The sequence below is a fragment of the Tamandua tetradactyla genome, chromosome 8 (genome assembly GCF_023851605.1).
Source record: "Tamandua tetradactyla isolate mTamTet1 chromosome 8, mTamTet1.pri, whole genome shotgun sequence".
Lineage (NCBI taxonomy): Eukaryota > Metazoa > Chordata > Mammalia > Pilosa > Myrmecophagidae > Tamandua > Tamandua tetradactyla.
Window position 1 is genome coordinate 6,003,922 of NC_135334.1, and position 22,706 is coordinate 6,026,627.

The 22,706-nt window shown below is 46.5% G+C and overlaps 1 protein-coding gene across 3 annotated transcripts in view; it reads right to left on the minus strand.

Moving 5' to 3' along the window:
* ST14 (ST14 transmembrane serine protease matriptase) overlaps positions 1–21,110 on the minus strand; it is a 46,752-nt gene extending 25,642 nt beyond the window's left edge. The window contains exon 1 of one of the 3 annotated variants that reach the window (XM_077112424.1): positions 20,846–21,110. In XM_077112424.1, coding sequence (XP_076968539.1) covers positions 20,846–20,926 — 81 coding nt within the window. In that variant the 5' untranslated portion in view covers positions 20,927–21,110. Of the gene's footprint in view, positions 1–2,867; positions 3,147–17,702; positions 18,118–20,845 lie in introns of those variants that run through there. The other 2 variants (XM_077112426.1, XM_077112425.1) reach the window with 2 other exon arrangements.
* Positions 21,111–22,706: the final 1,596 nt, after the last annotated feature.

The following is a 22,706-nucleotide window of genomic DNA, read 5'->3' on the forward strand; positions in this document are numbered from 1 at the left end:
GAGAAGCTTAGCCTTCCTATAGGTATGCCTAAGGGTTACTTCTGGAGCACCTCTTCTGTTACTCAGATGTGGCATCACTCTCTCTAAGCCAACTCTGCAAGTGAAATCATTGTCTTCCCTCCTACGTGGGACATGACATCCATGGATGAAAGTCTCCCTGGCGGCGTGGGAGATGACTCCCAGGGATAAATCTGGCCCTGGTACCATAGGATCAACAATGCCATCCTAACCAAAAGGGAGGAAAGAAGTAGAACAAATAAGGTATCAGTGGCTGTGAGAGAGTTTCTACCTATCATAACTTGCCAAACCCCAATCAGAACAATTCCAGCCAATCCTAAAGAACACCTAGGGCGTTATATAAGATTCTACAAAAGTTCCATGCACTAGAGTAACTTTCCAGAAACCTACAACCTCCAGATGAGGCCCTGGACCAGATAAGTCCTAAAATGCAGAGGACCAGCCTCTCTAGAACATCAAATAGTTCCATTCCCCTATCTCATATGATCGATACCCCTTCCAACATGAAAAAGTTAGAATGGCCATAGCCCAAATCCCCTAAAGAGTGGGAGAAAGATCAAAGGTGATGGTGGAGTTATACAGAAAAGGTCGGGTTTAACAAATGAATATGAATGCTGAATCATTATATTGATGTTTCTTTTAGTCTCCAGTACCTTAGAGCAGCTAAAAGTAAAATTGTGGAATTGTAACCCATACCAAACTCTGAAATCTATTCTCCAACTAATTGTTGTGACATGCTTAGAAATTTATTGTCTTTTTGTATATATGTTGTTTTTCACAAAAAATAATTAATATTTATTAAAATTGGTTTTTTTCTAAAACTTTATACAAGTAAAATCATATAGTATATCCTTTTTCTTTTTTTTGGTTTGGCTTAATTTACTCAACACAATTATTTTGAAACCTATCCACATTTTTGCATATATCAATAGTTCATTCCTTTCTATTGCTGAGTAGTATCCTATTGTATGGATACACAGTAATTTGTTTACCTGTTCACTGGCTGTGGGACACATGGGTTGTTTTCAGTTTTTTGACTATTACAAAAGAAAGCTGCTCTGAGCATATCTATATGAGCCTTTGCTTGGACATACGCTTTCATTTCTCTTGGGCAGACCCCTAGCAGTAGAATGGCAAGGCTATATGGGAGGCGTAGAGCTAACTTTTTAAGAAACTGTCAAACTGTTTTCCAAAGTGGTTGTACCATTTTACACTCCTGCCAGTGGTGTAAGAGAATTCCAGTAGCCCTGCTTCTTCTCTGAAACATTTGGTATGGTAAATCTTTTTAATGTTAGCAATTTGAATAGTTACAACTCATTGGGGTTTGAATTTACTTTTCTGTAATGACTAATGACATGGAGCAACTTTCTATGTGCTTCATTGTCATCTGTTTATCTTCTTTGGTGAAGTGCCTTTTCAAATCTTTTCCCTATTTTTAAATTGAATTGCTTATTTTCTTATTGAATTTTGAGAGTTCTTCATATATTCTGGAAACAAGTCCTTTGTCAGATAAATGCTTTGTGATGATTTTGTCATCACAAGTCTGGGGCTTGTATTTTCATTCTCTATTTGCCTTTTGGAGAGCAGAAGTTTTTAATTTGGATTAAGTCCAATTTGTCAACGTTTTATTTTATGGGTTGTGTTTTTGCTGTTACAGCTTTGAAATCTTTTCCTCGTCTAAGGCAACAAGGATTTTCTCCTATGTTTTCTTCTAAAAGATCTATAGTTTTAGGTTTTCCTTAGGCCTAAAATCCACTTTGAATTCGTTTTTTGTTTTGTTTTTTATGTAAAGTTTATTACAAATAAAAGTGTTTTTTGTTTTTGTTTTAAATATGATGGCCCATTGTTACACTACCATTTGTTGAAAATACTATCCTTTCTCCACAGAATTGCTTTTGCAGCTTTGTCAAAAATCATCTGTCCATATACCTATGGTTCTATTTCTGGACTCTATTCTGTCCCATTGATTTACTGTCCATCTTTATGCCAACAACCTACTGTCTTGATTACTGTAGCTTTATAATAAGGTCAAAAACACAATTGAAATAAATTGAGCAAGATTTCAGGATACAAGATCAATATATAAAATCAACTGTACTTCTACATACTAACAATGAACAATCAGAAATTGAAATGGAAAAAAAATACCATTTACAATAGCATCAAAAAATACAAACTACTTAGGGGTTAATCTGAAACAGATGTGCAAGACCTATATACTAAAAAATAAAAATACTGCTAAAAGAAATTAAAGCTGGCCTAAATAAATGGAGCAATATATCATGTTCATAGAATAAAAAAATTCATATTGTTAAGAAGTCTATTCTTCCTAAACTTATCTAAAGATGCAGTGCAATCCCAATCAAAACCTCAGGTTTTTTTTGTGGAAATCCACAACGTGATTCTAAAATTCATACAGAAATGCAGAGGACCTAGAATAGTCAAAGTACAATGAACAGAGGAACAATGTTGGAGGACTAAAATTACCTGATGTCAAGGCTTACAAAGGCAATTTTTATTTTTAATTTCAACAATCATATATTTTATTTCCAAGAGCAGTCAAGGTTTTATTCTTTGATGGCTACTTTTCTGAGCAGCCTTTTCTTATTTTATGAACGCAATAACTTCTTGACTCTTTCTTAGGATGCCAACCAGATTTTTTTCTTCTTTTAGTTTATCTTCAGTACTCCTTGCTTTTCTCTAATCATATTTAAGAATGAGAAAAGAGAAAAGCTTCACATGGACTTCAGACTGTATGTATGTGTGCTGGCAGAAACACAGCAAAATACTACTTTGTTCTAATTGCATTTACGTTAATTTACAGAGTAATACTACAACTAGTTTCTTACCTGATCCTCACAACAGTCATACCCCTCATTCAAGACCGATGCATTGCCCCATTTCATAGATGAGGCAGGGAGATGTTATAACTTTCCCAAGATCACACAGCCAGCCAGTGGCAGCTGTAGGATTTGAATACAGGTTTCTGTTCCCCAGTGCGGTTTGCTTTCAGACCTCAGGGACCAAGTTTGCAGGGAAACAGGAAAGAAAAGTCATTTTTCAAAGGCTCGGGCGGGAAGGAAAAAGGCAGCACATGGCCTGGACTGGATCCCGGGGCTTCCCCGAGCTTGTAGAGAACAAGATTCTTGGGGTGGGGCGCGCTCAAGGACAGGGCTTTGGGTATCAGGGCAGCTTAACTTCTGTGGCTCCACTCAGCCCAGAGGCACTGTTTAATTAGTAACTGACTTGCTTCCTTAACAACCCTAGCGCTCAGCTCCGTAAGGAAGCATATTAGAGAACACCTTGCGTAACCCCTTCCTTTTATTGAAAAGAAAACTGAGGCAGAGAGAGGGAGTGGCCTGTCCAAGGTCACAAAGTTAGTTCAGTCAGTAAAGCAGGGAAGCTGGGGCAGGAGCCCAGGTGGGACAACTCTGAGATGGGTGTTTTCTCAGGTGGGTGGTACAGGTGACCTCCAGGGTCATGTGCAGATAGAGGAGGAAGGAGGTCTGAGAGGCAGCAGGGACACTGCCCAGGGAGCTCCAGCACCTCGGTTTAATTGTACACTTGAACTCCACATAGTCATGAAGCCAAGGAACAAGAAACCACACCCTGGCCTACTTTTGTTTTTCTTTTTGTTTACTTAAGCTTTGTACTTTGAAATAATTTCAAACTTACAGGACAGCTGCAAAAATAATACAAGCTGGGGGTATATGGGAAGTCTATATTTTCTGCAAACCTATAACTTCTCTAACAAAATAAACACATAATACAAACCCCATACAGAGAACTCCAACATAATCCCACGTCCAGATACCCAGGCCCACCCAATTTTAACATTTTGCCACATTTGCTGTATCATTCTATCCATCTATCCATCCATCCATCCATCTATCCATCTATTCATCTATAACTATCGTCTAAACATTTGAGAGTAGGTTGGATACATTACGCTTACTGAACACATAATACTTCCATACACATTTTCGAAGAACAAGGATTTTCACTTATGTAACCATCTTAAGTGCAGTTATCAAGTTGAGAAATTTAACAATGATGTAACACTTAGAAGCCCTCTTCCAATTTTTTATATGTCCCAATAATGTCCTTTTGAGCCTTTTCTCCTTCATGATTAGATCCAGTCCAGGTTCATGTATTGCATGTCACTGTCTCTTTAGATGCTCTTTTTAAAAAAAATTGTGAAAATACTATACACAGCACAAACTTTCCCATCTCAAGCCTCCCTGAACTTATCCTTCGGTGGGATCCACCACAGCATGCTTACTTTTGCCTCTCTCTCTTCTCCCTTTCTTAAAAGTAAACCTATGGGGGGTACAAAGGTAGTTCAGTGGTAGAATTCTCATCTGTCATGCAGGAGACCTGGATTCGATTCCCAGCCCATCTTCAAAAAAAAATCAACAATTGGTGATGCAATAACAGGATTCTCACATGGAAAAAGAATGAAATGTGACCCTGGCCATACAACACACATACCCACAAGAAGAAAAAGTAAACACGTGCAGGTGCACCTACCACACATAGTGCTGGGCAGCCAGCTGGTTGCTCACCCCAAACACAGATGGGGTCTGCATAACTCTCATGGCCTCTCCCTACCTGCAGCTCCAGCAGATCCTGCTCAGAGTCCCCAGAAACTTGGCCTGGCTCAAAGCCACCTCGGGAGAAAGAAAAGGTGTAAGGGGTAGGTGGATGGAAAGGAATACAGGGCTTGGTGTTCAGGCAGGAGAAAGACCCTGGACTGAGGAAAAGGATAAACTCATAGGGAGCAGGAGGCAGAGGCAAGATCGGTTGATTGCAATCCTTATCTAGCTTCTTGGAAAGAAAGAGAAGGTCCAGAAATCCAGGCGGGGAGGAAGTGTAAGTTCTGCAGTATATCATGCTTTCTGTTGTTTTAAGCATGCTAGTCATAAGGCGAGTGATACATATCCACCCCACGGCCACCGACTGTCAAAAAAACCCTGATTTCTAGAAGGTAAGAAAAGGCATATTTTATTTGATGATACATATGAAAAAGACCCTGTTAGTCACTGCGCAGGTTTGAAGCTATTGTGTACTCAAAAAAAGCCATATCCTTTAATCCTCATTCCATATTTCTGCGTGGGAACATTTTTATTGTTTCCATGGAGATGTGACCCACCCAACTGTGGGTGGTAACTTTTGATTAGATGGTTTCCAAGGAGATGTGTCTCCACCCATTCAAGGCGGGGTTGCTGACTGGAGCCCGTTAAGAGGGAACCATTTTGGAAAAAGCTCCAGAGCCCACATAGCCAGAGACCTTTGGAGGTGCAGAAGGAAAAGGCCCCTGAGGAAGCCTTAGGAAATGAGAAGAGAAAGCTAGCAGATGTCGTAATATGCCTTGCCAGCTGACAGAAGTGTCCTGGACATGTCAGCCTTTCTTGAATCAAGGTATCTTTCCCTGGAATATGCCATTAGTTTGGACATTTTATAGCCTTAGAACTGTAAACTTGCAACTTAATAAAGTCCCCTTTTCTGTAACTGTAAACTTGCAACTTAATAAATTTCCCTTAATAAATTCCCAATATTTTCTTTCTGGTATATTGTATTCCAGCAGCTTTTACAAACTAAAATGTTCTCACTACTCTCCCATTAAAGAAGCAATTGACCAGAGTTGAACACACAAAACTGTGTGTTTAAGTCAACCAAAGAATCCTCCCTCTCGATCTGCTCCTTGTTCTCCCTAACATATTCGAATAGACTCATCAGTTCCAAACTCCCAGATCCATGATCCCACTGGCTCTGGGGATTGGAAAATGTGACGGCTCAGAGTGCGGGGCCTCTGAGTGGCAGCTGACTTCGTTAATGCATGGTCTACACTAATAAACAGCAAAAATACTACTACCGAATGGGATATTATTCAGCCGTAAAAAGGAATGAAGTTCTGATAAATGAGACAACATGATGAACCTTGAAGACATCTTGTTGAGGGAAATAAGCCAGACACAAAAGGACAGATATTGTATAAACTCACTTACATGAAAGTCTCAGAATATGTGAATTCATAGGGACAGAAACTAGATTAGAGGTTACCAGCGGCTGGGAGGAGTTATTGCTTTAAAGGATCAAATTTCTGTTTGGAGTGATGAAAAAGTTTTGGTACTGGATGGTGATGCAAATGTAATTAATATCACTGAATTGTATGCATGAAAGTCGTTGAAAGAAGAAAATTTGTACTGCAGATATGTTACTACAATAAAACTTAATTAAAAAAAAAAAGACAACTGTACAACCCAAGAGTAAGCCCTAATGTAAACTATGGATTTTAGTTAATAATAGAATTATTTTTTTAAAAAATACTACTGACAATCCATAAATCCACACAAGATTCCAATCAAAGCATAGGGAAAAAAATAAATCCTCATGCCAAGACTGTTTTTTTTTTAAGCTAGTTTCTCATTTGGCTAAGGTTGGGTAAGACCTGCTGAGAAGGCAGAGGGCAGCCCTGGAAACCTGCAGGTCACTGAAAGTCCTGGGAGGGACCCAGAGAGGCAGCCACCTGACTAACAGTCACGTGCCTCTGCTGCTGGAGAACAAGGTCAAGGGGCAGAGGTGATGTCACCGGCTGGGGAGCCAGGTGTGGCGCTCAGACCTGAGACCAGGACGAGTGCTCACGGGCCCCTGATCTGCGGCACATTGTCCTCACCTCCTTGTCCAGTGACTCAATCTACCCGCCCGCCCATCAGAGGGCACGGACTTCAATTCCATGACATCATCAGGGCCTGAGAACCACAGAGCCCAGGAACCTGCTGAGACTGTTCAAGCGAGAAAGGAAAGTACAGCTTGAGCATCTGCCACGGCCCTTCAGTCACAGGAGGCTGGAGGACAAGCTGTGGCCTTTCAGACACGCCTCCCTTTTCCCGGGGGAAAGACCAAGGCAGAAATAACTCTCAGGGCCCCCCCTGCTCACCGGCTTGAGGCAGATAGTGGCTCAAGGCAGATCCTCGCTCGAGGCCACTGCGGATGAAAGAACCAGGAATGGCTTCCAAAAGCTAATAATGGACTTGTCATCCTGAGCAATGCGGAACATTATCAGAATGTGGTAATGCCGAGATACCAGAAGTGAAACTGGAGAAAGCCCGCATTTTCACCTTTCTCATGGTAAAAGGAAGCGATCTCCAACAAAGAGTGGGGCGCCTACTTGGATGGGGTCAATCCAGTTAAATAACCCTCTCCAGGTCCACATGGGCAGCTGCTGAGCAGAAACCAGAGGTCCAGTGGCGGCCCCTGAGGGCAAAACTTTGGCCCTTCTGCCCATAAAAAAGGTCTAGAGTCCAGCTCCATACCCGACACAGGGAGGGCGCTTGATTTGTCCATCCAGGAACGGGCACAAAAACCAATGATGGGGGATGGGAAGCTCACGTGGGGTCCCTCAATCCCCCCTCACCTACCCGGGGAGTATTTACCTAGCAGGAAGCCAGAGTCTAGAGAAGCCCACCAAAAGGATAAGGTTCCCTATTGACAGCCTCACTACAGCAGTGCTCCCCAAACTTCTCTGGTCATAAAAAGATAATAAAATAATCACAGAAAGCAAACACTCACGGTGTTTGTGACGCATCCCGATTCCCAAGCCCCTCTCCCTGGAGATTCCGAAGTCAGGGGCAGGGACCTGGAATTTGCAAGTTTGCCAAGTGCCCCCCCCCACAACCCCCCTGCCCAGGTTCTTCTCACAAATTGAAAGTTTGCGAAATGCCACCTACTGTACCCAGGAGGCCGCCAGGCTGGCTGACCCACTTCCCATCCTCAGTGGAACGAGCCAGCTGGGCTGTCCTGGAGTTCTCAGTCTATTTCCAGCAGGCACCTGGGCTGCACAGACCTGCTTCTCGGGGTTGGCCTTGGCTCCCACGCCCAGGGACCTTCCCAGCGTAGGTTACAAGCATCAGTCAGAAGTTCCCGAAAGCTGTCATTACTCAGAAACCCACACTCCTGGTTTCTTCCCTGAGCGGACAGAGAAGGGCCTGGGGCGGGACCGCAAATGCAGAGCCTCTTCCTTCCCTTTTTCAGGGCTGGGCTGGGAAGGAGCTGGAGGAGGGGGCCTGAGTCACTGGGGCAAGTGTTTCCCACTGTGCCTCAGTTTTCCCATCTGAAAAGTGGGTTAATAATCCCTTGTGCCCTTCCGGGAAGAGGTGTTGTAAAACATAATTAGCTGATTTTTCTCTAAAGAAGAGCTGCTTATTACCGGGGAGATAATGACAGGCAGGGCTGTCCTACTGTCTCCTTCCAATTTGATTTCTCCACCCACCACCCAGCCATCTGCCCAAGGAGAGGCACGCCAAGTTCAAACATTAAAATAAAACAACACACACTTGACAGCATGAGCCTCCCAACAGACCCAAAGATCCAGTTGGGGGCCCACCTGCCAAGCCCGCACTAGAAGCCCAAGGGGAGCCAAGTCAAGTTCCACCCCTGTCTGTAGCCCCCTCCGAAAGCTACCAAGAAGGGAGAAGAGAGAGAGACCCCCCCATCCTGGGGCCTCTCACCCCACCCTTCACCAGCTGCCTGGGCACAACTGATCCAGCAAAGTCCAGTGTTCACCTGATCAGGCTTACCCTCCAAGCCTCAGTTTACATATCTGTAAGCTTCCAATCGCTTCCAAAATATTTTTAAAAACAAGGACAATCTTATTCCAAATGCAATTTTAGGCAGGACCTCAAAATAATAAAGCATTAAAAGTGGAGTTGGCCTGGTGGAAGTAGCTGTGTCCCAAAGACCTCGGCAGAGAGTTCAAATTCACTGCACAAGACAGTGCCTGGGACCCTTCCAGGCCTGCAGGGAAAGGAGGTCTGCCTACACGCTGGAGGCCAAGAAGTGCTAAGAAGAGAAGCTCCTAAGAACTTTCACAGCTCCAGGGGCAGAGGAGGGTCGCAACAAAAAGAATCATTCTTTTTCTGTATCTACATGCCAGGTTAGGTGTTAATATATTCTAATTCCTAGAAAAAGCAGATTTCATCTTCAGATGAGAAGATGGGTTAAAAGAGGGTAAGATCCAAAACCGCGATAGCTGCAAAGTGGCAGACCCAAATTGACCTGTCTACACTGCCCACTGTCTACACTGCAGCTTCTCAAAGGGACCCAACCAGGCAGAAGAGGGGACCGAAGCTCAGAGAGATTCCCCTACTTAAAGAACACTCTGGAAACTCTATCAACTACAAAGCCCGCTCCCTGGATGCACGCAATGGCCACTCTTGGATGGATTTCTGCCACTTCAACATGGCTCTTGAGGTGGCGACTGCCCCACCTCTAACCCTATTCCCAGCAGGGTAAGAATCCAGGAGGCTGGCCCCTCTCACCTCCTAGTGCATCCTACCTGGCCTTGAGGACCCAGCCCAAGGCTGAGCTCCTCCCTGAAGTGCCTCAATTCAGCAGCTGAGCCATTTCTCCCCAAGACCTGTCACCCTGTTTAAGACCAGCACCACCCACTTGGCAGCAGTGACATGGCCAGGAAAGCCCATTTTCCTTCTTGTCCCACATTCCTCCCTTCCCCTCCCTCCTCAACCTCCCCACCCCCACCCCACCCAGGGCCACCTCCCACCTTTCTCCTGCTACACAGGTCACCAGCCTCAGAGGAGAGAAGCACCTGCCTGCCAGAGCACACTCAGGCAGACTCCCGGAGAAGCCACACAAGAAAAGGGGAGAACAACACCACCTACATCTTTATATTCTTTTCTTCGACTTTTCACTGAACCCACATTCTGATTTTATGACCAAGTGCTTTCATTTTTAGTCGACATGTTTATTGTGATAATTGTAGATTCACATGTCATTTGTAGAAATAATACAGCTCAAAAAAAACGGCTCTCTCGCCAGCTTCCTCCACCATCACCATTTGTGCCTTTGACTCCCAGCCTTACCATATCTTCTCATGAGACTTTTAGAATCAAGCGATTCCTGACCAAGGAACAAAAACAGAACTGTGTCATTCCCCAATGGATTCGAATGAAACCTGGCAATAAAATCAGGTGCAACTCTAAGAGGAAATATTGGAGAAAAGCCAAAATGGGTCTCTGAGAAGTGGCATATGTGATGGCACATAAATACACACTGTATCAAGGTCACTATCAAGGACACTGTAGAGTCACCCTTTCTCAACAGTTGGATTTATTTCATTGGGAAAATAACTGTTTTTCTTTTTTAATCCTTCTGCATAAATAAGTTGGCTCAGCAATAAATATGTGAGATGTTTTGTCTGAAAAAAATAATAATACAGACGGACCCCTTGTTATACTTGTCCCAGTTGCCTTCAATGCTAGTGTCTTGCACAGCATCACAGCCAGGATGTTGGCATGGCTACAATTCACAGGTCTAATTCGGGTCTCCCCAATTTTACCTGTACTCGTGTGTGTGTGTATTAACTCCTATTTGACACAGTATTAAGTTACGTATAATAGAATGTTATCACTAGTGTAGGGTCGTGTACCTGCCACCACAGTCAACACAGGATCCTCCCTGTTGCCCCTTTAAATCTATACTCACCTCCCCTCCCTCCATCCCCAACACGAAATCTGTCCTCCGTTTCTTACATTTTATCATTTCTAAAATGTTCTGTACATGGAATCATACAGTATGCAACTCTTGGGAACTGGTCGCTCTTTTTGCTCAATAAAAGTCCCTGGAGATTCATCCAGCTCGTTGCTGGCCCCTCCTCTGCCGGCTGGGAATGATTTAGCCCCTCTCACCTCCTAGTGCATCCTACCTGGCCTTGAGGACCCAGCCCAAGGCTGAGCTCCTCCTTGCAGCACCTCAATTCAGCAGCTGAGCCATTTCTCCCCAGGACCTGTCACCCTGTTAAAGACCAGCACCACCCACACCCAGCTCGATAGGTGGCTGAACCATGTCCACTGGTGTAGCTGTTAAAGGTTTGTCTGACCTTTGCTTGCTAGCTACTTAGTGCCCTGAAAGATGTGCAGAAGTTGGTGGAAAAGCCCAGGTCTTGGGCCGTAGTCTCCTAGAGCTGACTTCATTCTGAAACACCTCTCTGGGGCTCCCAGACAGGGTGACCTGAATCACAAGTCTAAGAGGCTGTTCCTGTGCAAGGACTGCAGATGCAAATAGGAAAACCTCCACCCCAAAGTAGGGGGAAGAGGGAGGGGATGGGGACAGGGCTGGAGGTCCAGGGTGCACAATTACACACAAAAATAATCCTGCATGTTAAAAGTATGGGGGTAAAAGCACCATGGGAACTGCTGAACTATTTCTTTTTTCTGCAAAAAGCTTTATTGTTCACACTTGGTATATGGCTTGTTAGGGGGTGGTGGGTGACTGGTTAAAAAGATGGTGCTGGCTGGAGGGAGAAGCCTAGATGCCAGGGGAAGGCAGGGGGCCCCCTAAAGACCTCTGGGGTCCAGAGGCACCTGGTCATGCTTGAGGGTGAGCCTTCACCCTGCGGGCTGCCAGCCTGCGGAAGCTTGGTCATCTTCTTGGTCATTTTTGCTTCCTCCTCTAGGAAACGGTTCTCCAGGGAGTCACAGAGATGAGGGTCTGTGTCAGCGGAGCCCAGGGCATGCAGTTCCAAAGGGTCTGGCCCAGGCTCTCGCTCGGGACCGGGGAGGACTCATGGCTTCCAGGGTCTACCCCCTCCTCTCGGGACGGCCTCTGCAGGGGCTGGGAGAGCTCAGGCACCGTGCCGATGTTGCATCTTCAAGAGATGTTCCGCATGGTGAGAAAGAGGGAAAATTCAGCTTCCCCATTTGGAGAAGGTCTGATATTCTCACAAGCAGTGAGGTCAACAAAATCAATAGGCCAAACCCTCAAACTTGGGGTTTGTTCAGATGAAACATATTCCCACAAAGGATAGGTCAAGCCTACTTAAAATTAGGCCTAAGAGTCACCCCCAGAGAACCTCTTTTGTTGCTCAGATGTGGCCTCTGTATCTCAGCCAACATGGCAAGTGGACTCACTACTCTCCCGCTCTCTACGTGGGACATGACTCCCAGGGGTGTGGACCTTCCTGGCAACGTGGGACAGAAATCCTAGAATGAGCTGGGACTCAGCATCAAGGGATTGAGAAAAACTTCTTGACTGAAACGGAAAGACAGAAATAAGACAAAGTAAAGGGTCACTGGCTGAGAGATTTCAATCAGAGTCGAGAGGTTATACTAGAGGTTATTCTTATGCATTATGTAGATATCCCCTTTTTAGTTTAAGGTGTATTAGAGAGGCTGGAGAGAAGTGCCTGAAACTGTAGAGCTGTGTTCCAGGAGCCATGTTTCTTTAAGATGATCGTATAATGATATAGCTTTCGCAAAGTGGCTATATGATTGTGAAAACCTTGTTCTGATGCTCCTTTTATCTACGGTATGGACAGATGAGTAAAAAATATGGATTAGAAATAAATAAATAAATAATAGGGGGAACAAATGTTAAAACAAATTGAGTAGAGGGAAATACCAGTGGTCAATGAGAGGGAGGGGAAAGGGGTATGGTATGTATGAGTTTTTTCTTTTTTCTTGTTTCTTTTTCTGGAGTGATATAAATGTTCTGAGAAATGATCATGGTGATGAATATACAACTATGTGATGATATTGTGAGCCACTGATTGCACACCAAGTATGGAATGTTCATACGTTAAGAATGTTCGTGTTGTATGTCGATCAATTTTATTAATAAAAATTAAAAAATAAGTAAATAAATAAAAAGAAACACGCTGCACCCTCACGCTTCTCCTTTGCCAACCCACGGAAGAAGGGGTGCACGGCCCCCATGGCCACATGGTTGCGGTGGGAACAGAAGCCCAGAGAGGGGTGGGTGCAGGAGGCCCGCAGACACAGGTTAACAGAGGCCTCCACATATGCCCAGCACCCTCTCAGGCTTCGCCTTCCCGGGCTAAATATGCTCAATCCCTCCAATCACCCATCAAACAAAATGTTTTCTAAACCTCTGGCCATTCAATCTCACCACTGGCAATATTCCCCTTAAGACACGGTACCCAGAATTTGATAGCTTTCTCCAATGAGACCCCATCAAGGCAGCTTGCTAATCACCTCCCTGCATCCTCACTGTTGAATTCTCATCAATTATCCAGTAATACATTCTATTAGCACACAGAGACAATAACATCTGGCTATAAGGGATTTGTTGAACAAAGAATGATATAGCCACTTGATGAAAGCTCATGCAGGAGTCAAACATGATTTTCTGGGCGGGCCACGGTGGCTCAGCAGGCTGAATTCTTGCCTGCCATGCCAGAGACCTGGGTTCAATTCCCGATGCCTGCCCATGCCAAAAAAATAAAAAAAAATTTCTACAGTGGCTCAAACAGATACTTGGATGCCAATGTTCACAGCAGCATTATTCACAATAGCCCCAAAGTACATGCAACCCAAGAGTCTAATAACTCCTGTCCCAGCACCTCAAAGCCCCAAGTTCATGATGAATGGATACATGAAATATGGCCGGTTCATACACTAGAACATTACTCAGTCACAAAAAAAATGCAGTTCTGATGCACACTACAACGTTTGAACCCTGAAGACATCATGTTGAGTGAAATAAGTCAGACCCAAAAGAACAAATGTTAAATGATCCCACTTATATGAAATACCTAGAATATGCAAATTCTGAGTCAGATGGTAGATTAGAGGTTACCAGGAGGAGTGACTGCTTAGCAGCTGCAGAGCTTCTGTTTGGGGTGAAGAAGTTGGGATGATGGTAGCACAATATCGTGAATGTAATTAATACCACCGAACTGTACCCTTGAAAGTGGTTAGAATGGAAATTTCAGTTTGTATATATGTTAATATAGGAGAAAGTTAAATGAATGAACAACCCTAAGAGAAGAAAAAGAGATCATTTCTCACTCTTTAAAATTCAAGTCACACGTCCCCTTCTCTGGGAAACTTTCAAGGACAAACCCCTCTCCCACCTTTTTAATTTGGTGCTTTCCTCTTCATTTCCCTGGCACCCTGATCACACCTGTCCCAGCACCTCAAAGCCCCAAGGTCAGCCACCTGCTTCTCGTGATAGGGACAGGAGGTGTGCCTTTGCTCCCAATCCTGAAGGAGGTAGATATTTAATAGATATTTTAAGAAATCATGCTTAGAAAATACTGAGTTGTTAAAATGCCTCTGCATGGTTCATTTGTTCCATTTTTCTATTACAATTAGGTCTTAAGCCGCAGAACAGTAACTATATAATGATTCCATTTTGGGGAAATATGTGTAAACACAGTATCTGCATAAATATTAGTACATGCACTAAAGACTCGTGAGAGAACGTAAGCCAAACTATTTACAGCAGCTATATCCCAGGGAGAATTTCACTTTCTATTCTGTACATGGAAAAAATATAACCAAATTAAATACTGAGAGGGGCATCATGACAAGCCTGGCCTTCAGTGGCCTGTGAGTCAACTCAGAATTGCAGATCTAACGTGGCGCCAGGTTCCACGTACTGAACGCGGGACCTCCTCATGGATGGTGGTGGCGGCAGAGCATCACTTAACTCCTATTGGCCCAGCCTATCCGGCTAGGCTCTTCAGATCTTTTTGACTCATAATGAAATCATCCAAAGGTATCAGCCCATCCCACTCAGCTGTGTGTCATGCACCAAGCCGATAATCATAAGCTCCAAGTTTTCATCCAAGCTGTTCCTAAAGAAGGGAGGGAGTAGCGGCCAGAGGTCACTGCCCGGTGACTTGGGTCCATGAATGGACCTTCTGAGGCAATCAGACCCAAATCTACCAGATCCTCCTCTTGCCTCGCCTGGTGCCAAGCACACATGGGGCTGACAGCCAGGGCCTCCCCAGAACACACACGGCATATGCGCTGCAATCACCAGCTAGATAAAACATATCAAAAAGTAAAGAGGCATGAAAAATGTCAACAATTTGATTCATTGGTGTGAGCCAATTATGAGTGATTTTTATTTTTTTCATTAAAAAATTCTCACCATTACTTTTAATCATATAGATCATAAATAAAGCTACATTTTGTTGAAAGCCGTGTTGCAATCATGTCTCCAGCAGAGCTTCTAATCTACCAGCTAAGGAACCTCATCAAAAGGGGAAACCAGACGAGTGTGCTGCGAGATGTTTTGAGTGCAGGTGTGTCGGCGCCTGCTGATCATTTTTTTTTTTAATGTGCCCAACTCTCTGCTTAATGATGCATTCTCGGGTTTGGCGGGGGATATGCATCAATCAGCATCGGCTTTGGGATACAATTTTATACTGGCCCTGCAGCTCAGGCCAAAGGCTTTGAAGTTGGACAGATACAGGCTGGAATTCTCGCTCTCCCCTTTCTGTCTTTGGGCCATTACTCAAACCTTTGATCCGCCATATTCTCACCTGTAAAAGAGGCATTTTTTTCCTTCATATAGTTGCGGCGAGGATAAGATGAGATAATGAATTGAAGAACACATATTTAGTGAGGGGTGGAAATGCCCATCATCATCTCTGTTCTGCACCTTTACCCATTGCCTCAGTATCACCAGTGTGGGCCAAAAGGAGACAAAGAATCCAAGATTTTGCCCCAGATTTAGCCAACCGTCACAAGGATTCCGGGGAAATGTTTCCCCTTATTTCCAGGATGTTGCTAAGCTCAGACAGCAGAGGCAGATTCTGAAGTTGTGAGACATCAAGTCTGAATTTTTCAGCCAGACCTGTTTCTGGAAAAGCTCTGAATCACGAAAAGGGCAATATTTACTCCTGGGCTCAGAGCAAATACCCAACAAACAGCCTCTTGCCGCTGGCAGCCAGCACAAGAACTCACTGAGAAGCCCCCCATCCTCATTTTAGTGACTAGCAAGCGGCTTTTATAGCTTCTCATCTCAGAAACATCCTGAGAAGAGAAATCCAGCTTCTTGCCCAAATCAGACCAATTTCTGCCTATGTTAGCCCATTGCTGCAGAGCCTGCTGAGTGGACAGACCTGCCTTGCACCGCCAATGTTCAAAAAGAACACAGCCAAGCCAAGCTACCTGGGTTGGCTGTGCCCCCACTTTTCCTCCCCTAAAAGAGGTGAGACAAGGGAAGCAAGGGTAGTTCAGTGGTAGAATTCTCGCCTGCCATCGGGAGACCCGGGTTCAGTTCTCGGTCCATGCGCTTCCCACCCTACCCCTCAACAACAACAAAAAATCAACAAATGGTGCAGCAATAACTGGATAGTCACAAGGAAAAAGAATGAAAAGTGACCCCCACCATACAGCACACAAAGAAGAGGTGATAACAACAGCCCTCCATCTCTCAGAGGTGTAACCCATTTCCACATACTGAGAAGAGAGCCAAGGCTGGGCAACAAATGCTAGGAATGGTGACGAGAATTCCAGACCCTGCAGAAGCCACGTGCACACTGTCAGAAGCAACAACGTCTGTCCCAGCCCCCCTTCTCTTCCCGAAGCAGCCTGGACAGAACCACAGACCAGAGAAGGACCAGACGACAAGGGAACTGCAGGATCCGCAATGTTCCGAGAGAACAGGCCAGGGACCAGAGTGGCCTATGCACTCCCCCCTAGGGGTGCGGAGGGAGAGGCCGGGGTGGGGGGTGGGGCGGTGGGGAGGGGTCATGACAGGTTTTCCTGCACAGACTGTGGTGACATGGCTCCTTCTCCAGCTAGCCAAGGCTCTCCGCAGATCCACCCTTAGACAATGCCCGTGGCCAGGACAAGACTTCTTGCCCACAGCTATCAAGCAAGGTCTTCTTTCTTGCACCCCAGCTTCCCTATCACCTAATGGAAACCACGAATCTGCAGGTGTCCCAGTTCTTTCCAGGACAAAGGTGGAGAGCAGGCCCTACAAAGGTCCCTTGAGAATACGGGCTTCCAGTCCACTCCCAGCCCCTGGGAAGCTCAGTCCCACAGGAAGAACAGTCTTTGCTCCCCTCTGTTCCTTACCTTCCCTTTTCTTCCTCTCACTCTCTGGCACACGCCTTCCCAGCTTCCTTGCACACGCCTTCTGCCTCGCCCTCACCCACTGGCTCAGAACAAAGAAAGAAGGAAGTTTTTTTGTAACGTGTTACTTGGTTTGGTGGAGGTCTGGGGAGGCATGACAGAGGTCGTCCTTTTCAGGACGCCTTTCTCACAGAAGCCCAGGCAAAGGGAGGGAAGTGGAAACCCGAAGTCCAGAAGGCAGAGAGCCTCGACTGCTGCGACACCGACACCGCTGTCCGATACTCACCTAAGGGCTCCCCACCCCCGCCCCGCAGCAAGGCAGGCTAAGGCTTCCCGGAAGCCAGCGCCCCTGGGACAAGGCAGGTTCTCTTCACAGCATCTGACCAGTACTGTCACCTCATGTTTGTCTCTGGGGCCTTTTCCAACACGAAAAATTCAAACTGTGTGATTCACACATCACACCACAACTTGCAGAGAGCTTACATGTCAAGTGTCCCTTTTAACCCTTGCCACAAAACGTTAACATACATGTCATCCCCACTGTATTGGCACAAACACTGAAGCTTAGAGAGATAACCGTGGCTCCCTGCTGGACACGCCTGCCACTATCACAGACCAACCACCCCAGCCCTGGAGTATCCCCGCTGCCCTTCAAGCCTAGGTTAGATGCTGTTCTAGTTTGCTAGCTGCCAGAATGCAATATACCAGAAATGAAAGGGCTCTTAAAAAGGGGAATTTAATAAGTTGCTAGTTTACAGTTCTAAGGCTGAGTTAATGTTCCAATTAAAGCAAGCCTATAGAAATGTCCAATCAAACGTATCCAGGGAAAGATACCGTGGTTCAAGAAGGCCAGTGAAGTTCAGGGTCTCTCTCTCATCTGAGAAGGCACATGGTGAACACAGTCACGGTTTCTCCCTCAGCTGGAAGGACACATGGCGAGCACAGCTTCATCTGCTAGCTTCCTTTCCTGGCTTCCTGTTTTATGAAGCTCCCCGGGAGGCATCTTCCTTTTTCATCTCCAAAACCCTGACTGATGGACTCTGCTTCATGGTGCTGCAGCACTCTCTGTTCTCTCTGAATCTCCTTCATTCTCCAAAATGTTTCTTCTTTTATAAGACTCCAGAAACTTATCAAGACCCACCCAAATGGGTGGAGACATGTCATCACCTAATCCAGTTTAACAACCACTCTTGATTAAACCACCAGGGAGATGATCTGATTACAGTTTCAAACAATACAGGTGGGATTATATAGAATATATAGAAATACCATATATATTCTATAATATATATATAATACATAGGATAATAGGAATTATTCTATCTTTACGAAATGGGATTTTGATTAAAACATGGCTTTTCTAGGGTATATACATCCTCTCAAACCAGCACAGATGCCCTCCTAAGTGCCTACTCTGGGTTTACCCTTATTACCCGGCATGGTAATTCCAGGTGTCTCGCATGGGTGTTCTTGGAAGGTCAGGGCTGTCTGACTGCAGTCATTTTTCTGGTTACTTCCCGGTCCCTAACACATGCTCAATCAGTGGGTCCCTTTGTGCAGGAGTGATGGGTTGAATGAATGGATGAGTAAGCAATTAACAAAGAGATGGTTCTCCCAGTAGCCAGAGCCATGGAGCCAGGCCCCCAGTGCCTTGCCTTCCCTTTGACCCCACAACATCTGATTCTCCAACCCTGGCCTCTGCGTCTTCCCTGAGCCAATCCTGACCTGAAAAAAAACAATGGATGTCAAAGCAGCTTCATAGCCGCCATCCAACAGTCAACAGGGACCAAGGTATTCAGTGAGGCAGGCTGCCCAGTTCTCACCCCTAAACCCCAGCTCCTACTCAGGCAGGGCTCACACAGCCCCCATCCACCCTGTGTGTGCACCAGACCCTGCAGGCAGTGGGGGCCGTGGCAACAGCCTCTTCCCATGGGTCTCACAGTTTTGATGGGAAAGGGTGAGGGAACTGGGCCCATGAGACAGCCAGAAACAGTATCCCCAGAGAGAACCTCTCTGCACCCACACAAAGAGAGGAGAGCCCTGGAGCAGCCTGGGGACAAGAAGCTCGAGCAACAGGGCCCCTGGGAGGCTCAGCAGGGCCTGAGACGACTCTGCTGACACAGAAGGTCACCAGGCAGCACCTGCCACGGAATGCCTCACGGCAGGGTCTGTAGACCCAATGTAAAGTGAACTCAGAAGGTGAGGTTCCCAGGAAGGCAGGGGCAGGGGGGTAAGATTTGAAGACTTCCGGGAGAAAGAGAAATGAGCTCTGGGCACAGCCGGCTGTTTCCTTCCCAAAACACTGCCTCGTGTTTAACTTCTGCATATGTTCCTCAGCACTGCTCTCAAGACCCTAATTTCCTTGACGACTAGCTTGAGAAGCCCTTACAACTCCAGCTTTTCCAGTGTCAGCAGGAGAAAGACCGAGAAAGAGAAGTCAAGAAGAACAAACGACTTTCAAAAAGGGAAGAAAAAACAGCCTTGAAATAAGAAAGAGCAAACAGCAGGTTCTCTGTCGAGGAGGCAGGGGCCTAGAGGCCCAGGTAGGCCATTATCAAGGAATCATAAACAGCCATTGCAATTACAGAAAGGAAACTAGAAGTTATCAGGCGAATCCCCCGCACGGCAGAGAGAGGCAGCCCCTCCATCTGGCTGCAGAGTCCATGCTTCCTTCCTCTTGCCAGGCAAATAGAGAAACTGGGGCACCCAAAACTCCACGCTATTTGTGATCTGGGTAAGGTACAGCAGCCCCAGAATCGGGTGTTCCACAAACTCCTTAAGTCAGGATGCTACATGGAGAAAAGAAATCGATTTGAGATATCTCCAAAATGTAGCCTAACCCAAAGCAACAGCTTCAGCAAGCCCCAGGAGCACAGAGAGAAAGTGAGGCTGGCCCTGGGTCACCATACACCATTTGCACAGTAGCACATTTCCCTTCCTCTCGCGGTAGCCGGCCCTGATCGGGATACGCTGCCCTTCCAGGAAACTGGGCTCCGCTCGACATAGCATAGGGTCCTGCCTTTTCCTTGGGCCTGGGCACTCCACCTAGACAGCCAATCCTCATCTCCAATAAAGTAACACCCAATCCCCAACACCCGACTTAAGATAGCATGTTACTGAGCTCTTTCAAGAGGTCTCTCCTTGCCAAAGAGCTTCCTGCTTCAGTATCCAAAAGGGTTCAAGAGGTGTGCCCACATCCCTCCCCAAAGAGGCGCCTTCCCAAAAGGCCTCATCCACTCTTGGAGAGGCCCAGGCAGGACAGATGGGGAGTCCTGCTCCAGCCTCTAAGGGGGCCAAAGCTCTGACCTTCCGGTTGTCCTCTGCAAGTACCCTCTAATCAAGAAGAAAGAAGTAAATCCCTTCAGAGGCCAAGAATCGCTAAGACTCCAAACGTTCCTGCCTCCCGGACAAATCACCCCAATACCAAAGCCTCTGCGCCCTGATTTCCTCCAGACGTGAATGAATAGCCCTGAGTTCATGGAAGGACGGGAGCAGAGCCCTTTTTCTCAAAAGAACCGAGAGGCACGGGAAGCCCGGAGGAGGGACGCGGCCTCCCTTAAGCCGGGGGTTCCCGCCCCTCGAGGCGCCCGGGGTTGCGCCTCCATCATGGCTGGTGCGTCGGGCCCTGGTCCCCAGGGTCCGGCCTGCCCGGCAGCCTCCTCCTCCCCCGGCCGCGGCTGGCTGCCGCCCGGTACCCGCCAAACAGGAAATTCCACCTGGTCGCCAGCGCTCGGGCGCCCAGCTGGGCACTGCGGTGGCGCGCGGGACCGAGACAAGGCGCAGGGCGGCCGAGACCGGATGGGACGCACCCACCCCACTCCGATCGCGCCCCCGCCCCACCCCCACTCCACCCATCCAGTCTTCGACGTCCAGCCCCGATGGGGGTCTGTCCGTCCCCGTGCCGCCCGCCCTGTCGGGCAGGGGGGAAGCACACCGGCTGGACGGTCGCGGGGTGTCCCCGGCCCGCTCGCGCCCACCTGATGCTGCGAGCTGTACTTAAGCCCCGCGCCGAAGTCCTTGGGGCCCCCGCCGCCCTTCCGGGCCCGATTGGTCTTCATGGTCCCGGTGTGGGTCGGGTCTCAGAGGCGCCTTCTCTCCAGGCGACCCGTTCCCATGGCTCGGGGACGCAGGACGCAGAGGCGCAAGGGACTCGCAGAGCGGGGGGTCCGCAGATATCGCAACAGGCCGCCTTCTCGCTCTCACTCTCACTGTTCCTAGGAGCCCAGGTAGTTTCAGGGTGTGGCCTGCCCGCGGCCCCGCCCACTGCACGCTCGCCGGCGCACCTTTCCCTGGAGGCTGGCGTTGCGCAGGGTCCTACCCTCCTCTCAACCAAATAAGTAGCCCTCCGCTTTCGGGTGAATGCCTGAAGGCGATGGAGAATTGGGAGCTGAGGCTTGGTTGGTGGGGGAGATGATGTCTTTATCGTCCACCAGGACCCGGACAGAGCAGGCCCTTGGTAATCACCTAAAAACAAACAAACAAACAAAATGAATAGCCCAAACAATCTCTAAAAGGAGGAACAAAGTTGAAGGACTGTCACTACTCTATTTGAAAACTTAGTATAAAGTTACAGTAATCAAAGCAGTGTGGTGCTTCCATAAGGATAGACTATCGCCCCTAATAGACCAATGGAATAGAACTGAGTTCAGAAATAAGCCCCCACATCTGTGGCCTACTGATTTTGCAGACAGATGCCAAGTCCACTGAATGCAGAATTGTCTCTTCTTTTTACAAATGGTGCTGGGAAAGCTGGATATCTACCTGCAAAAAAATGAAATTGGACCCCTAGCTTTTACCATATACCAAAATTTGCTGAAAATGAATCAACTCAACCCAGAGTATGTTGGGCAGTTTATTAGAAAGTATTGGCAAAGTCCCTTGAGGGACAGGAGAAAAAATGTGGAACTATTAAGCTTTATCACCAGGGAAACCCCTGACACTGTCTCAAACATCAGACATTCCCAAGTCAATAGGCCAAGCACTTGATCTTGAAGCTTGCTCTTGTGAAGCTTCCCTATGTATGTGAAGCTTATGTATGTAGCAGAGAAACTTAGCCTATCTATACGTATGCTTAAGAGTTACTTCCAGAAAACCTCTTTTGTTGCTTAGATGTGATTTCTCACTCTCTCTCTAAGCCCAACTCGGCAAGTACAATCATTACCCTTCCCTTATGGGACATGACATCCAGGAGTGAAAGTCTCCCTGGCAATGTGGAACACGACTTCTTTCCAGGGATGAGCCTGGCCCTGGCACCCTGGAATCGACAATGCCTTCCTGACAAAAAGGAGGAAAATAAATGTAACAAAGTAAGTGACTAAGAGAGTTCATATAGAGTCGAGAGGCTCTTCTGGAGTCTACTCTTGTGTACACTTCAGCAAGATATTACTAATTTCCACAGTTTGCCAAATGCCAACCAAAACCATTCCTGTTAATCCGAAAGAACACCTAGGTCTCTATCTGAGATCCTACAAAAGTTTCACACACTAAGATTACTTTCCAAAAACCTACAACCTCCAGATAGGTTCCTAGGCCAGATAAGTCTGAAAACCCAGAGGGTCCAGCCTCTCTAAGAACATCAACTAGTTCCATCCCCTTATCCCATATTGTCAACACCCCTTCCCAACATGAAAAAGTTAGAAAGGGCATAGCCCAAATAACCCTAAAGATTGGGAGAAAAAGGATCAAAAGAGGAGGCGTTATAACAGAGAAGGTAGGATTTAACAAATGAATGTGACTGCTGAGTCATTATATTGATTTTTTTTTAGTCTCCAGGAAAAACCTAAAATTGAGGAATAGCAACTCATATCAAACTCTGAAATCTGTTCTATAGCTACTTGT